This window comes from Carcharhinus amblyrhynchos, chromosome 5 (genome assembly GCF_965287045.1).
Source record: "Carcharhinus amblyrhynchos chromosome 5, sCarAmb.v2.hapA, whole genome shotgun sequence".
Lineage (NCBI taxonomy): Eukaryota > Metazoa > Chordata > Chondrichthyes > Carcharhiniformes > Carcharhinidae > Carcharhinus > Carcharhinus amblyrhynchos.
Window position 1 is genome coordinate 128,116,158 of NC_137328.1, and position 18,403 is coordinate 128,134,560.

General features: G+C 46.8%; 1 protein-coding gene across 4 annotated transcripts in view; it reads left to right on the plus strand.

Moving 5' to 3' along the window:
- Positions 1–18,403, plus strand: part of LOC145343526 (excitatory amino acid transporter 1-like) — a 139,936-nt gene that overhangs the window by 67,995 nt on the left and 53,538 nt on the right. For all 4 annotated transcript variants that reach the window (XM_080189777.1, XM_080189778.1, XM_080189780.1 and 1 more), the window contains one exon: positions 15,363–15,596. In XM_080189777.1, the coding sequence (XP_080045903.1) occupies positions 15,363–15,596 (234 nt within the window). The remainder of the gene's footprint in view (positions 1–15,362; positions 15,597–18,403) is intronic.

Sequence of the window (18,403 nt, forward strand, 5' to 3'; positions counted from 1 at the left end):
CTCTAAACTGCCCTCTGAATAGCCCAACAAACCACCCAGTTTAAGGTTAATTAGAGATAGGCAGAAAACGCTAGCCTTGCCAGCAATGTCCACTTCCCTTGAAAGAATAAAGAAAGTCTCCACTCCCATAAATCAAGTGCAGATTGGACAGATTTTTGTTTTGTTTAGGGGACATGGGCATCACTGACTAGGCCAGCAATTACTGCCCATCCCTAATTACTCTTGAGAAGCTGATGGTGAGCTGCCTCCTTGAACAATTTGAGGTAAAGGGATCAAAGTATATGGGGGCTAAGGGGGGGAATCAGGATATTGAATTTGAAGATCAGCCATGATCAAAATGAATGGTAGAGCAGGCTCCTAGGGCTGAATGGCCTCCTGCTGCTTCGAGTTTCATGTTTCGATGTTAAATGCATTCCATGTGGTGTAGATGCACCCACCCATTTAGCGCACTTTGAGCAAGAGTCAGCGAGAGCACGCCCTCCATCTCGGAAGCCTCAGATGAACCTGTATCTGGGGTCACCCTCACAGCTGTCAGATCAGTCTTCTCAAAAGTCAACCCATGGAAAGCGACTGGCCTGGATGAAGTACCCGAACAAACACTCAGGTTCTGCATGGATCAGTTGGCAGGAGTATTTGCAGACATCTTCAACCCTTCTTACACCAGTCTGAGGTTCCTACCTGCTTCACGAACCATTATCCCAGTACAAAAGACATGCCAAGCAATGTGCCTTAATGACTATCGTTCAGTGGCTCTGACATCCATCATTATGAAATGCTTCGAAAGGTTAGTCATGGCATGAATCAATTCTGGCCTCCCAGATTGCCTGGACCCACTCCAGTTCACTACTGCCGCAACAGGTCCACTGCAAACACGATGCCCCTGGCCCTGCACTCAGTCCTAGAACACCTAGATAACAGAGACACCTATATCAGACTCCTATTTATTGACTACAACTCAGCCTTCAACACCATTATTCCCACAAAACTCATCTCCAAAATTTGTGGCCTGGGACTCGGCTCCTCCCTCTGTGAATGGACCTGAACTTCCTAACCCACAGACTATAATCAATAAGGATAGGCAACAACACCTCCTTCACGATCATTCTCAACACTAGTGCCCCACAAGGCAGTGTTCTCAGTCCCCTACTATACTCCTTATACACCTATGACTGTGTGGCCAAATTCCCCTCCAACTCGATTTTCAAGTTTGCTGATGACACCACAGTAGTAGGTCGGAGTAATAGTAGCACCAGCCTACTCCTCACGCACTGTACACAGAACCCACAATCACAATCAAAGGGCAGAAACTACAGGCAGTGGACCAGTTCATTTATCTTGGCAGCACCCTCTCCCAAGCAGTATCTATTGATACAGAAGTTAACTGCCAAATAGCAAAGGCAAGTTCTGTTTTTGGTAGACTGCGCTCCACTGTATGGGAATGTTGGGGAATCAGCCCTGCAATAAAACTGAAGGTCTACAATGCCATGGTACTCACTGCCCTCCTGTATGCCTGTGAAACATGGACTGTGTATCGAAATCATGCAAGACAGCTCAGTCATTTCCACATGACTTGTCTTTGCAGAATATTACACATCCGTTGGCAAGACAAAGTACCAGACACTGAAGTTCTCTCTAGAGCAAGTCTACCATCAGTCCACACACTGCTGATGAGAGCGCAGACCAGGTGGGCAGGTCATGTCATCCGTATGTCAGACGAGCGCATACCCAAGCAGCTCCTTTTTGGGGAACTCTCTGCTGGAAGATGCTCGCATGGAGGGCAGAAGAAACATTTCAAAGACACACTCAAAACCTCCCTGAAGTCGCCTGACATTGACACGACCACCTGGGAAATGCTGGCACAAAACCGCCATACCTGGCACTGCCTCATCCACAAAGGCTGTCAAGCTCATGAAGCAAACTGTATTGCTGAAGTACAACTTAAGCACGAGCTGCGCAAGTCCAGAGCCACCAGTGCAACAACTACAGTGTCTACACAAGTCTGTCCAATATGTGCTAGGACATTCTGTGCCCGAATTGGCCTGATCAGTCATCTTCAGACACACTGCAACCAGCCTCAATATGACTAATGGTGTCGAGGTCCTCATCGATGGCAATGGACAAACAATAGGTTGCATCTAAACAATGGTGGGAACAGCACAGGAAAGAGATACAGAATCTGGTGAACTGATGCAATAGCATTAATCTCTCCCTCAATGTAATTGACTTCAGAAAGTGTAGTGGAGGGCATGCCCCGTCTACATCAATGGGGATGAAGTGGAATGGTCGAGAGCTTCAAGGTTTTAAGTGTCCAGATCACCAATAGGCTGTCCTGGTCCCCCCATGCCGACACGATAGTTAAGAAAGCCCACCTACGCGCCTGCTTTCCCAGGAGACTAAGGAAATTTGGCATGTCAGGTACAACTCTCACCGACATCTACAGGTGCACCATAGAAAGCATTCTTTCTGGTTATATCACATCTTGGTATGGGCTCCTGTTCTGTCCAAGATTGCAAGAAACTACAAAGGGTTGCAAATGTAGTCCAATCCATCATGCAAACCAGCCTCCCATCTGTTGACATTGTCTACATTTTCCACTGCCTCGGAAAAGCAGCCAGCGTTACTAAGGACTTCACACACCCAGGACATTCTCTCTTCCATAAGGATATATGAACTAGGAGCAGGAGTAGGCCATCTGCCTCTCCAGCCCGCTCTGCCTTTCAATAAGATCATGGCTTATCTCTTCGTGGACTCAGCCTCACTTACCCTAGGTGCCAGCTGAAGCCACCCATCTGCTGGGGAGGCCGAAGGGCACCAAAGCTGTGGTGTTCCACAGGAAGAGCCCAGTGCATGTCCAGAGTCCCTGGAAGGTGGCGCCTTGTCCAGCCGCGGCACATGCCCAGCCCCACTTCGCATCCTTGCCCAACCTACCCAACATTCTTCCATCGGGAAAAAGATACAAAAGCCTGAGGTCAAGAACAGCTTCTTCCCTGGTGCTGCCAGACTTTTGAATAGATCCAACTTGCATTAAGTTGATCAATGACTGTAACACTACATTCTGCACTGAGTATCCATTGACAGGTTATTGCTGAATAAGTGCCGCTTTATGGCACTGTTGATGACCCTTTCCATCATTTTACTGATGACAAGAGTACATAAGAACATAAGAAATAGGAGCAGGAGTAGGCCATCTAGCCCTTCGAGCCTGCCCCACCATTCAATAAGATCATGGCTGATCTGTCGTGGCTCAGTTCCACATTCCCGCCCTCTCCCCATAACCCTTAATCCCCTCTCTTATCAAAAACCCATCAAAAACCCCTAGAGTAGATTGATGGGCGATAATTGGCCAGGTTGTATTAGTCCTGTTTCTTCTGTGCAGAAAATACCTGGGCAATTTTTCACATTACCAGGTAGATGCCAGTGTTGTAACTTTACCGGAACAGCTTAGCTCGGGGCACAACAAGTTCTGGACACAAGCCTTCAGTACTATTGCTGGAATGTTATTAGGGCCCATTGCCTTCACAGTATACAGTGCCTCCAACTGTTTTTTGATATCATGTAGGGCAAATCAAGTTGGCTGAAGATGGAAATGCTGGGGACCACTGGAGGAGGCTGAGATGGATCATCTACTTGGCACTTCTGGCTAAAGATTGTTGCGAATATTTCATCCTTATCTTTTGCACTGATGGGCTGGGCTCCTCCATCATTGAGGATGGGGATATTTGTGGAGCTTCCTCCTCCAGTGAGTTGTCTAATTGTCCACCACCATTCACAGCTGGATGTGATGATACTGCAGAGATTTGATTGATTTAATTGGGGCAGCATGGTGGTACATTGGTTAGCACTGCTGCCTCATAGGGCCAGGGACCTGGGTTTGATTCCTGACTTGGGTCATTGTCTGTGTGGGGTTTGCACATTCTCCCCATATCTATGTGAGTTTCTCTGGGTGCTCTGGTTTCTTCCCACTGTCCAAAGATGCGCAGGTTAGGTTGATTGACAATGCTAAACTGTCCCTTTGTGATTAGTAAATACACGAGGCTTTGGGGATAGGGGCTGGGTGGGATTGCGGTCAGTGTAGACTTGATGGGCCGAATGGCCTCCTTCTGCACTGTCGGGATGCTATGATTCTATGATCTACATAAGAACATAAGAAATAGGAGCAGGAGTAGGCCATCTAGCCCTTCGAGCCTGCCCCGCCATTCAATAAGATCATGGCTGATCTGTCGTGGCTCAGTTCCACATTCCCGCCCTCTCCCCATAACCCTTAATCCCCTCTCTTATCTTAGTGGATGCCTTGATGATTATTTTCTAAACCTCGCTGGATTCCGGGGAAGTGCCGGAAGATTGGAAAACGGCTAATGTTACGCCATTGTTTAAGAAGGGTGGCAGGCAAAAGGCAGGGAATTATAGGCCAGTTAGTTTAACGTCTGTTGTAGGTAAAATGCTAGAATCCGTGACCAAGGAGAAAATAGCGAGGCATCTTGAGGAGAATTGTTTGATAGAGCAGACGCAGCACGGTTTCGTTAAGGGGAAGTCGTCTCTGACGAATTTATTGGAGTTCTATGAGGATGTGTCTAGGGCGGTGGATAGAGGAGAGCCGGTAGATGTGGTGTTTCTTGATTTTCAGTAGGCGTTTGATAAGGTGCCGCACAAGACGTTATTACAGAAGGTTAGGGGCATGGAGTTGGGGGTAGGGTGTTAGCATGGATAGGGGATTGGCTGTCAAATAGGAGGCAGAGAGTGGGGGTCAATGGGTGCTATTCGGATTGGCGGTTGGTGACTAGTGGAGTGCCCCAGGGATCGGTGCTGGGGCCTCAGCTATTTACCATTTATATAGATGATCTGGAGGAGGGAACCGAGTGCTTGGTGTCGAAATTTGCTGATGACACCAAGATTGGTGGAATGGCAAATTGTGCGGACGGTGTGGAAAGTCTGCAGAAGGATCTAGATAGGCTGGGCGAATGGGCCAGGAACTGGCAAATGGAATTTAATGTTAGCAAGTGTGAAGTTGTCCACTTTGGTAGGAATAATGGGAGGAAGGACTATTACTTACATGGCGAAAAACTGCAGCATGCGACAGTGCAGAGGGACCTCGGGGTCCTTGTGCATGAGTCGCAAAAACCCAGCCTGCAGGTGCAGCAGGTGGTCAGGAAGGTGAATGGGATGCTGGCCTTCATAGCAAGGGGGATTGAATATAAAAGTAGGGAGGTCTTGCTGCAACTGTACAGGGCACTAGTGAGGTCGCAGCTGGAATACTGTGTGCAGTTTTGGTCGCCGCACTTACGCAAGGATATTTTGGCCTTGGAGGGAGTGCATAGGAGGTTTACTAGGCTGATACCGGAGTTGAGGGGGTTGAACTATGAGGAGAGGCTGAATAAACTAGGCTTGTACTCGTTAGAGTTTAGAAGAATGAGGGGAGATCTCATTGAGACGTATAACATGATGAATGGGATGGACAGGATAGAAGTGGAGAGGCTCTTCCCGCTCAGAAAGGATAGTAGGACTAGAGGGCACAGCCTCAAGATAAGGGGGGGGGGGCAGTTTAGAACGGAATTGAGGAGGAACTTCTTCACTCAAAGGGTGGTGAATCTCTGGAATTCTCTGCCCGTTGAAGTGGTGGAGGCTGCCTCGCTAAATATATTTAAGACGCAGGTAGATAGGTTTTTGATAGGCAAGGGGATTAAGGGTTATGGGGAGAGGGCGGGAATGTGGAACTGAGCCACGACAGATCAGCCATGGTCTTATTGAATGGCGGGGCAGGCTCGAAGGGCTAGATGGCCTACTCCTGCTCCTATTTCTTATGTTCTTATGGATCACTTACTCTGTCTATCACTTGCTGTTTATGCTGTTTGGAATGCAAATAGTCCTGTATTGTAGCTTCACCAGTTGACACCTCATTTTCAGGTCTGCCTGGTGCTGCTCCTGACATGCCCTCCTGCACTCTCCATTGAACCAGGGTTGATCCCCTGGTTTGTTGGGAATGGTTGAGTAGGGGATGTGCTGGGCCATGAGGTTACAGATTGTGCTGGAGTACAGTTCTGCTGATATTGATGGCCCACAGTGCCATATGGTTGGCCAGTACTGAGTTGCTGGATCAGTTTGAAGTCTGTTCTATTTAGCACGGGTGATAGTGCCACACAACACGATGGAGGTTATTTTCAGAGTGAAAGCAGTACTTAGAACATAGAACATTGAACATTCCAGCGCAGTACAGGCCCTTCGGCCCTCAATGTTGCGCCAACCAGTAGAACCAATCTAATGACCCTCTAACCTAAACTATTCCAATGTTATCCATATGCCTATCCACTGACCATTTGAACGCCCTTAAAGTTGGCGAGTCCACAACTGCTGCAGGCAGGGCATTCCACGCCCTTACTACCCTCTGAGTAAAGAACCTACCTCTGACATCCGTCAGTCACCACAAGGACTGTGTGATGGTCACTCTTAGTGATACTGTCAAGGGAAAATGCAGGAGGTTTTTTTGCCTTTTTTCGACCAAATGCCATTAGACTTCATTGGGTTCAGGGTTGATATTGAGAACTTCCAGGACAACTCCCTCCCAACTGTATAACCACTGTGCTGCTGCACCTGGAATAGTATAGTAATTCAGACTAGTAGGGCTTAACATGGCAGGGGGATAACAGCATTCCCATACTATGTTGTCGAAAATACCTGGTCAGGCTCTACCTTGGAAATGTTTGTTGTTATGATTTGTTAATAAACATTAATGTTAATTATAAATGTTTATAATAAACATTAATGTTTATTAACATACAAGCCTTCAGACCTCTTGGTGAGGCTCTGAATAAACAACATAACGGTAGTGAATGAACAAATCCATAACCTGAAAGGATCTGGAGAAGAATCCTGCAGAGTAAAAAATTAAACAAACTGCAGTCTGAACTTGTAGTTGTTGGAGCACACCTCATAGAGATTTACAGCATGGAAACAGGCCCTTTGGCCCAATGTCTCCATGCCACCCCTTTGTTTTTACCCCTAAGTTAATCCCAGTTGCCTGCATTTGGCTCATATCCCTCTATACCCATCGTACCCATGTAACTGTCTAAATGCTTTTTAAAAGACAAAATTGTACCCACCTCTACTACTACCTCTGACAGCTTGTTCCAGACACTCACCACCCTCTGTGTGAAAAAACTGCCTCTCTGGCCACTTTTGTATCTCTCCCCTCTCACCTTAAACCTGTGCCCTCTAGTTTTAGACTCCCCTACCTTTGGGAAAAGATATTGACTATCTAGCTGACCTGTGTCCCTCATTATTTTATAGACCTCTAAAACATCACCTCTCAGCCTTCTACGCTCCAGAGAAAAAAGTCCCAGTCAACTCAGCCTCTCCTTAACTCAAACCATCAACTCCTGGTAACATCCTAGTGAATCTTTTCTGCACTCTTTCTAGTTTAATAATATCCTTTCCATAATAGGGTGACCAGAACTATACACGGTATCCCAAGTGTGGCCTTACCAATGTCTTGTACAACTTCAACAAGACATCTCAACTCCTGTATTCAATGTTCTGACCAATGAAACCAAGCATGCCGAATGCCTTCTTCACCACTCTGTCCACCTGCGATTCCACTTTCAAGGAGCTCTGAACTATATCCCTAGACCTCTTGGTTCTATAAGCCTTCCCAGTGCCCTACCATTAAATGAGTAAGTCCTGTTCTGGTTTGTTGTACCAAAATGCATCACCTCGGATTTATCAAGTTAAATTACATCTCCTACAGTGCAGAGTGAACAGGTTACAGTGCACAGTGACAGGTTACAGTGCAGAGTGAACAGGTTACATAGAACATAACAAACTACAGCACAAACAGGCCCTTCGGCCCACAAGTTGCACTGATCATATCTCTACCTACAAGGCCTACCCATAACCCTCAATCCCATTAAATCCCATGTACTCATCCAGAAGTCTCTTAAAAGACCCCAGCGAGTTCACCTCTACCACCACCGACGGCAGCCGATTCCACTCACTCACCACCCTCTGAGTGAAAAACTTACCCCTGACATCTCCTCTGTACCTGCTTCCCAGCACCTTAAACCTGTGCCCTCTCGTAGTGACCATTTCAGCCCTGGGGAACAGCCTCTGAGAATCCACCTGATCAATACCTCTCAACATTTGATAAACCTCTCATCTTCGTCTCTCCAGGGAGAAAAGACTGAGTTCCCTCAACCTATCTTCATAAGGCATGCCTCCCAATCCAGACAACATCCTTGTAAATCTCCTCTGCACCCTCTCAATAGCTTCCACATCTTTCTTGCAGTGAGGCGACCAGAACTGTACTCCAAGTAGGGTCTGACAAGGGTCTTATAAAGCTGCAGCATTACCTCCCAACTCCTAAACTCAATCCCTCGATTAATGAAGGCCAGTACACCATACGCCGTCTTGACCACATCATCTACCTGCATAGAACATAGAACATAGAACATTACTGCGCAGAACAGGCCCTTCGGCCCACGATGTTGCGCCAACCAGTTAAAAAGCAATGACCCTCTAACCTAAACCAATCCCTTTCCATCCATAAACCTATCCACGGACCTCTTAAACGCCCCCAAACTAGGCGCATCTACAACTGCAGCAGGCAGGGCATTCCATTCCCCCACCACCCTCTGGGTAAAGAACCTACCTCTGGCATCCGTCCTATAACTACCACCCCTTAATTTAAAGCTATGTCCCCTCATGCTAGCTTTCTCCATCCGAGGAAAAAGGCTGTCACTGTCCACCCTATCTAAACCTCTAATCATCTTGTATGTTTCAATAAAGTCTCCTCTTAGCCGCCTTCTTTCCAACGAAAACAACCCCAAATCCCTCAGTCTCTCCTCATAGGACCTCCCCTCCATACCAGGCAACATCCTGGTAAACCTCCTCTGCACCCTCTCCAATGCCTCCACATCCTTCCTATAATGTGGGGACCAGAGCTGTACACAATACTCCAAGTGCGGCCGCACCAGAGTTTTGTACAGTTGCAACATGACATTGTGGCTCCTAAATTCAATCCCCCTACCAATAAACGCCAAGACACCGTATGCCTTCCTAACAACCTTATCGACTTGATTTCCAACTTTCAGGGATCTATGCACATATACACCTAGATCCCTCTGTTCGTCAACACTATTCAGAGTCCTACTGTTAGCCCTATACTCTACACATCTGTTATTCCTGCCAAAGTGAATTACCTCACACTTTTCCGCATTAAACTCCATCCGCCACCCCTCAGCCCAGCTCTGCAACTTGTCCAAGTCTCTCTGTAAACTATGATACCCCTCTTTAGTATCTACCACTCCTCCGACTTTGGTGTCATCAGCAAATTTATTAATCCATCCTTCCATACCCTCATCCAGATCATTTATAAAAATTACAAACAGCAGTGGCCCCAAAACAGATCCCTGAGGCACACCACTTGTAACCGAACTCCATGACGAATACTTTCCATCAACCACCACCCTCTGTCTTCTATCAGCTAGCCAATTCCTGATCCAATTAACTAAATCACCCTCAATCCCATACATCTGCATTTTCTGCAGAAGCCTTCCATGGTGAACCTTATCAAACGCCTTACTAAAGTCCATATATACCACGTCAACTGCCTTACCCCCATCCACCTCTTTGGTCACTTTTTCAAAAAACTCAATAAGGTTACTAAGGCATGACCTACCCTTCACAAAACCGTGCTGACTATCTCCAATCAATTCATTACTCTCTAAATAACTATAAATCCTATCCCTAATAATTTTTTCTAATACTTTGCCCACAGCAGAAGTAAGACTCACCGGTCTATAATTCCCGGGGAAGTCTCTATTCCCCTTCTTAAACAATGGGACAACATTTGCTATCCTCCAGTCTTCTGGCACTATACCTGTGACCAACGACGGCCTGAAGATCAGAGCCAGAGGCTCTGCAATCGCCTCTCTTGCCTCCCAGAGAATCCTAGGGTAAATCCCGTTCGGCCCAGGGGACTTATCTATTTTCAAATCCTCAAGAATATCTAGCACATCCTCCTTATCTACAGCAATACTATCCAGTTTACAACCCTGTAACCCAGTGTTCTCCACAACTATATTTACGTCTCCCTGCATGAATACTGAAGAGAAATATTCGTTCAGTGCCTCTCCAATCTCTTCCGGCTCCACACATAACTTCCCACTGCTGTCTCTGACTGGCCCTAATCTTGCCCTAACCAATCTTCTATTCTTAACATATCTAAAGAAAGCCTTAGGATCCTCCTTAATCCTATCCGCCAAAGTCTTCTCGTGCCCCCTTTTAGCTCTTCTTAACTCCCTCTTTAACTCCCTTCTGGCTAATCTATAGCTTTCCAGTGCACTACCTGAGCCTTCAAGCCTCATCCTGACATAAGCCTCCTTTTTCCTTTTAACCGGCGAATCAACTTTTTTAGTGCACCACGGTTCCCTTGCTCGACCATTTCCTCCTTGCCTGACAGGGACATACTTATTAAGGACTCGCAGTAGCTGCTCCTTGAATAAACTCCACATTTCGGATGTTCCAAGCCCCTGTAGTTTCCTAGTCCAACCTATGCTCCCTAATTCTCTCCTAATAGCCTCATAATTACCCTTACCCCAGCTATAACTACTGCCCCGAGGTTCGTTGAGGTGGTGGAGGCTGCCTCGCTAAATATTTTTAAGACGTGGGTTGATGGGTTTTTGATAAGCGAGGGGATTAAGGGTTATGGGGAGAGGGCGGGAGTGTGGAACTGAGCCACGACAGATCAGCCATGATCTTACTGAATGGCGGGGCAGGCTCGAAGGGCTAGATGGCCTACTCCTGCTCCTATTTCTTATGTTCTTATGCCTATCCCTTTCCATCACTAAGGTGAACGTAACCGAATTGTGGTCACTATCACCAAAATGTTCACCAACTTCCAAGTCTAACACCTGGTCTGGCTCATTTCCCAGCACCAAATCCAATATAGCCTCACCTCTAGTTGGCCTATCTACATACTGAGTCAAAAAGCCTTCTGCATGCTTTGTGTAAAAACTGACCCCTCTAATGAGCTACAGCTACAGCTATAGCTATTCCAATCAATATTAGTAAAGTTAAAGTCTCCCGTAACAATTACCCTATTACTTTCACTCCTATCCAGGATTGTCCCTGCAATCCTTCCCTCAACCTCTCTAGAACTTTTAGGAGGTCTATAAAAGACTCCCAACAGGGTGACCTCTCCTCTCCTATTTCTAATCTCAGCCCATACTACCTCAACAGACAACTCCTCATCAAACTTCTTTTCTGTCACTGTGATACAGTCCTTGACTAATAATGCTACTCCTCCCCCACTTCTACCTCCTTCTCTACTCCGACTGAAGCATTTGAACCCCGGAACCTGCAACAACTGTTCCTGTCCCTGCTCTATCCATGTCTCTGAAATGGCCACAACATCAAAGTTCCAGGTACTGATCCACGCTGCAAGTTCATCCACTTTATTGCAAATACTCCTCGCATTAAAGTATACGCATTTCAAACCCTGCTCTACTCCACCCCCACGATGCCGCGCTTTACAGTCCTCATCTATGACCCCCTCAATTTTATCCCTGCTACTCAGGATCCCACCCCCCCTCTGAATCAGTTTAAACCCCCCTGCATAGCCTTTGCAAATTTTCCCCCCAAGATATTGGTTCCCCTCTGATTCAGAGGGGATTTAAGAGTCCTATGGACCCGGACCCCAAGTCCTTCTGATCCTTTACACTGTTAAGCGTCTTACCCTTGATATTGTATTCCTTCATTCCATTGGACCTGCCAAAATGGACCACTACACATTTATCCGTGTTGAAGTCCATCTGCCACTCCTCTGCCCAGTCTAGTATCCTATCTACGTCTCGCTGCAACTTCTGACATCCCTCCAAACTATCCACAATACCACCAACCTTTGTGTCGTTGGCAAACTTACCAACCCATCCCTCCACTTCCTCATCCAGGTCATTTATGAAAATTACAAACAGCAAGGGTCCCCGAACAGTCATCATACCCCAGGCTTTCCACTGCGGGTGCCATTCTTGTTGTGTTGGCCTGGGTATCACGCTATACTAGCACCATCTCCTCTGAAAGAAAGGTTTCAGACTCTTTCAGATGGCCTTGCAGTTATTGGAATATAGCTCCTCTAAGGCCTAGCTCTGCTTTTGTATTGTGAACAGTGATGGGTTGACCTTTTCCAGAGGCCTGGTATCTGGTTTGAGGGCAGCTGTTCCCTGGAAGCCAGCAGGGCTCTGAATGCTGTTTCGCTTGAAAGTTCCTACCTCCACCCAATGTTCAGAAGCACCGGAAAGCGCCCCAGAAGCCTGTCTACTACCATATCAAACTGAGGTGAGTGCCTCTGCACTGGAGGATGGTGCTGGTGATTGGGGTGTCTGATGGACTGTACGGGTTGTGGGGAGGGACGTCAGTATGACCCCAGATGGCTCAGCCTCATCTGATAGAGATCCTGGAAGAGAATGGACATGAGGTCAGCTTTTGGGAATATCAAGGGTATGGAAAATGATCGGCTCACTTGAGATTGGTTATGAGGATAAAGATGTGCTGGACTCTCACTTCCTCAGGGTATTCTGATCTTGCATTCTGCCACAGCTCACATAAGAACATAAGAAATAGGAGCAGGAGTAGGCCATCCAGCCCTTCGAGCCTGCCCCGCCATTCAATAAGATCATGGCTGATCTGTCGCTGCTCAGTTCCACTTTCCCGCCCTCTCCCCATAACCCTTAATCCCCTCTCCTATCAAAAACCCATCAACCCGCGTCTTAAAAATATTTAGCGAGGCAGCCTCCACCACTTCAACGGGCAGAGAATTCCAGAGATTCACCACCCTTTGAGTGAAGAAGTTCCTCCTCAACTCCGTTCTAAACCGCCTCCCCTTTTATCTTGAGGCTGTGCCCCCTAGTCCTACTGTCTTTTTTGAGCCGGAAGAGTCTTTCCACCTCTATCCTATCCATCCCATTCATCATCTTATACGTCTCAATGAGATCTCCCCTCATTCTTCTAAACTCCAACGAGTACAAGCCCAGTTTATTCAGCCTCTCCTCATAGCTCAACCCCCTCAACTCCGGTATCAGCCTAGTAAACCTCCTCTGCACTCCCTCCAAGGCCAAAATATCTTTGCACAGGTGCGGCGCCCAAAACTGCACACAGTACTTCAGTTGCGGCCTCACCAATGCCCTATACAGCTGCAGCAAGACCTCCCTACTTTTATATTCAATCCCCCTCGCTATGAAGGCCAGCATCCCATTCGCCTTCCTGACCACCTGCTGCACCTGCAAGCTGGGTTTTTGCGACTCATGCACAAGGACCCCGAGGTCCCTCTGCACCGTCGCCTGCTGCAGTTTTTCGCCCCATAAGTAATAGTCCTTCCTACCATTCTTCCTACCCAGGGCCTCCACTGCAATTTCCAGCACCCACTCCTTAAAAAGGGTGCAGCGTGTTTCTCGGGCATGCCTCCGCCTGTCTTCTGCCTCTCCCTCCTGTACTGGGCTATCTTGTCCTACAGAGACACAAAAAAGACATGGCAGGTATGGGGAGGAGGAGTATTGACAGCTGGTGGCATGGTGGCATTGTGAGCACTGGGCCTAGCCAATTAGGCTTTGAGATGGGGAGGGCTCTGAGGGAGAGGAGGGTAGTTCAGGTGTTCAAAGGTTGTCAGGGCTTAAGATGAGATGACAGAGGCTGGGGACGGAAGTGATGATAGGGGCAGGCAGGACGCTAGTGACACTGCTGGTTCTCACTGCCTCTGCCACTACATCCCAGGTTTCTGCTACAACATGGACTGGTAAACCTCTTGGGAAAGAGGATGGCCCTCCTTCCTCCACAGCATTCAACATCCAGTCCATATCAGTGTCCAAGATTTTAGGGGCAGCTCTTCAGGCAGTCATAAAAGAACAAAGAACAAAGAAAATTACAGCACAGGAACAGGCCCTTCGGCCTCCAAGCCTGCACTGACCATACTGCCCGACTTAACTAAAACCCCCTATCCTTCTGGGACCATACCACTCTATTCCCATCCTATTCATATATCTGGCAAGATGCCCCTTAAAACTCATGAATATTGCTGGCTGGAATGAGGGGGGTGGGTGCTGCAGGGAACGCATTCTGCTGCTGCTTATAGGGCCAGAGTGCTGATTCCCAACTCCAGCCCATCAGCAGTCGCTGGAGCGGGGAGGTCTGTGAGATAATGCTGGTCCGTTATCATTGAGTGAATGGGGCCTGCTGAGCCTGATAAAGCCAGCGGGGAGCACTCCAGAGTGTAAATGGGAGAATCATAGCCTTTGGCTATTGTCATATACCAATCAGACACTGAAATAGTGAAAGCACTTTCCATTCACTAATCTCACTGGCTGATCCCAGCGAGTGCTCATTGCACCATTAGTGAACTGGATGAACTCCCCACTCACCTGACGAAGGGGCAGCGCTCCGAAAGCTAGTGGTGTTTGCTACCAAATAAACCTGTTGGGCTTTAACCTGGTGTTGTGAGATTTCTTACTGTGATGCCTTGTGCTCCAGGGAAATGTGCAACAGCCATGAAACCCAATGTCTGCTGCCTGGCTCTCCTCTACTGTGGAGTAATTGAAGAATTTATTCACATGACAGAAGAGGGCATTGGTCACCCCTTCATGCCCCTGTCAGCAGCAGCTGTGATTGGCCACATATATCACTGATGAAGCCTTGGGAAGGACCGCTGATGAAAGAATTGATCACCACAGTCAGCTTGAGGACTGCTGTCCTTGGATTTCTGCCAATTACATGTGGCTATAGGCCACAGACGCCTATGGCCACCCTCTCTCATTGATATCAGCTCTCTTCCAGTTAGAATTTTCACCCTCCCTTTCTGTAATTGTATTAGAGTCACAGAGGTTTACAGCACAGAAACAGGCCCTTCGGTCCAACTTGTCCATGCTACCCAATTTTTACCACTAACTTAATCCCAATTGCCCACACTTGACCCATATCCCTCTATACCCATCTTACCCATGTAACTGTCTAAATGCAGTCTAAATCCAATTGTACCCATCTCTACTACTACCTCTGGCAGCTTGTTCCAGACACTCACCACCTTCTGTGTGAAAAAATTTCCCCTCTGGACCCTTTTGTATCTCTCCCCTCTCACCTTAAACTTATGCCGTCTAGTTTTAGATTCCTGTATCTTTGGGAAAAGATGTTGATTATCTAGCTGATCTGTGCCCTTCATTATTTTATAGACCTCTATAAGATCACCCCTATGTCTCCTACACTGCTATGATTATTTTATGATCACTATTATCACAACATTCTCCAACTGAAACCTGCTTCTTTGCCCTCCTTCAGTCTCAGTTGTTCATTCTCAATTTTTCTCTGTCTCTCTATCTCTCTGTTTGCAGGTATGCTCCGATTGGTATTCTGTTCCTTATTGCAGGTAAGATTGTTGAGATGGAGGATATGACTGTGGTAGGAGGACAGCTGGGGATGTACACAATCACAGTCATTGTGGGTCTACTCATTCACGCTCTCATCGTGCTGCCCCTCCTCTATTTCTTCATCACACACAAGAATCCTTTTGTTTTCATTGGTGGACTGGTTCAAGCTCTGGTAACTGCCCTCGGGACCTCCTCCAGGTAAGACACTGGCACTAAACTCCATCTTCATTCAACATGGCTTTGGCTTTGTCAAAGACAGATCATGCCTTACAAGCATGATTGAATTTTTTGAAGATGTGACTAAACACATTGATGAAGGAAGAGTTGTAGATGTAGTTTATATGGACTTCAGCAAGGCATTTGATAAGGTACCCCACGCTAGGCTTATTGAGAAAGTGAGGGGGCATGGGATACAAGGGGACATTGCTTTGTGGATCCAGAACTGGCTTGCCCACAGGAAGTAGTCTGACAACACCAGGTTTAAGTCCAACAGGTTTATTTGATAGTAAACTCACAAGCTTTCGAGGTTAAACTCTTCGTCAGGTGAATGGAGAGTTCTGTCCTCAGACAGAGCATATAACAGCACAGGCAGTTTACAGATTACTGATTAGAATGCGAATCTTTACACCTAACCTGCTGTTCAAGTCCTAAAGTGGCTGACAATGTGTGTGGAAGGAGCACTGACCACAGGCTAAAGAGATGTGTATTGACTCCAGACAGTACAGTAAGTGAGGTTTTGCAAACCCAGGCAAGTCATGGGGGTTACAGATAGTGTGACATGAACCCAAGATCCCTGTTGAGACCGTCCTCATGAGGTTTATAAAATGTTGAGAGGAATAGATCAGGTGGATTCTCGGAGGCTATTTCCCAGGGCTGAAATGGTTGCTACAAGAGGACACAGGTTTAAGGTGCTGGGAAGCAAGTACAGAGGAGATGTTAGGGGTAAGTTTTTCACTCAGAGGGTGGTAAGTGAGTGGAATCGGTTGCCGTCGGTGGTGGTAGAGGCGAACTCGCTGGGGTCTTTTAAAAGGCTTCTGGATGAGTATATGGGATCTAATGGCATTGGGAGTTACAAATAGTTCTATGGCTTGGTATCTTTCAGCATCTGGAGGCATCTGTTGCATTCATCCTCATCTGAGTAGATACTGTATATATGGAGGCCTTGTCTATAGGGATGGCTTCTTTAATGTGTTTAGGGTGGAAGCTGGAGAAGTGGAGCATCGTGAGGTTATCTGTGGACTTGCGGTACAGTGAGGTGCTGAGGTGACTGTCCTTGATGGAGATGCATGTGTCCAAGAATGCAGCTGATGCTAGAAAGTAGTCCATGAAGAGTCTGACAGTGAGATGGAACTTGTTGATGTCATCATATAGTTGTTTCAGTGATAGTTCGCCGTGAGTCCAAAGGAAGAAAATGTCATCGATATATCGAGTGTATAGTGATGGTTGAAAGTCCTGTGTGGTGAAGAGGTCTTGTTCGAGCCTATGCATGAAGAAGTTGGCTTATTGAGGTGTGAATTTGGTCCCCATGGCTGTTCCCTGTGTCTGGATGAAGAACTGGTTGTTGAAGGTGAAGACATTGTGACCCAGGATGAAGTGGATGAATTGCAGAATTGCACCTGGAGTTGGTGCTATTGAAGCAATGCCGTTGTCATGCAGGATGGTTGTGTATACACAGGATCTACACAGATTAGGAGGAACACAACAGGCATCTACAGACGCTGAAGGACACCCTTAAAAAATATGGTGCTCAACTCATCAAACAACAGTTCCAACATGCCACAGCGAAAAACCGCACTAACCTCCTCAGAAGACAAACATGGGACACGGTGGACAAAGTATCATTCGTTGTTCAGTACTTCCCTGGAGCGGAGAAACTACAACATCTTTTTTGGAGCCTTCAACATGTCATTGATGAAGATGAACATCTTGCCAAGGCCATCCCCACACCCCCACTTCTTGCCTTCAAATCATCACGCAACCTCAAACAGACAATTGTTTACAGCCTTCAGGAAAACAGTGACCACAACACCACACAGCCCTGCCACAGCAACCTCTGCAAGACATGCTGGATCATCGACACAGATACCACCGTCACACGTGAGAACACCACCCACCAGGTACACGGTACATACTTATGCAACTCGGCCAATGTTGTCTACCTGATAACTTCAGGAAAGGATATCCTGAGGCATGGTACATCGGCGAGACCATGCAGCTGCTTCAACAATGGATGAATGGACAGCGCGGGGAACTTCCCTTCCAGTCGGGGAATACTTCAGCAGTCAAGGACATTCAGCCTCCGATCTTTGGGTCAGCGTTCTCCAAGGTGGCCTTCAACACACATGACAATGCAGAATCACTGAGCAGAAACTGATAGCCAAGTTCCACAGCATGGCCTCAACCAGGATCTTGGGTTCATGTCACAGTACATGTAATCCCCATCATTTGGCCTGGGCTTGTGAAATCTTCCTAAATGTCTTGTTTTGAGACAATTCACACCTCTTTAACCTGTGATTATCCTTCTCTCCACTCACACGTCTGTACCTTTAAATACTTGATTACCTGTAAACTCTCACATTCCAACCATTCTAATCTGTAATTATCTTGCGGTTGCGTCTTTGCCTATATATGCCATATTTGTGAATTAACCTCTACTCACCTGATGAAGCAGCAGCACTCCGAAAGCTCGTGGTTCCAAATAAACCTGTTGGACTTTAACCTGATGTTGAGACTTCTTAATTAGATAAGCAGGATGGTGAGTTCTACATTTTTCTCTCTAAATGTTCTTTTTCTTTCTGAATTAGTGTAGTAGTTTAAACGAAGACTAGGAAGATATAATGTTACATTAAATTTATTGCTTAGTTACTGATGAGTTATACTGTAAATGGTAGAACTCTGAAGAACATTAACATTACAGAGGGATCTAGGAGTGCAGGTCCACACTTCCCTAAAAGTGGCAACACAGCTAACCAAGGTGATTAAGAAGAGCGATGGCATGCTTGTCT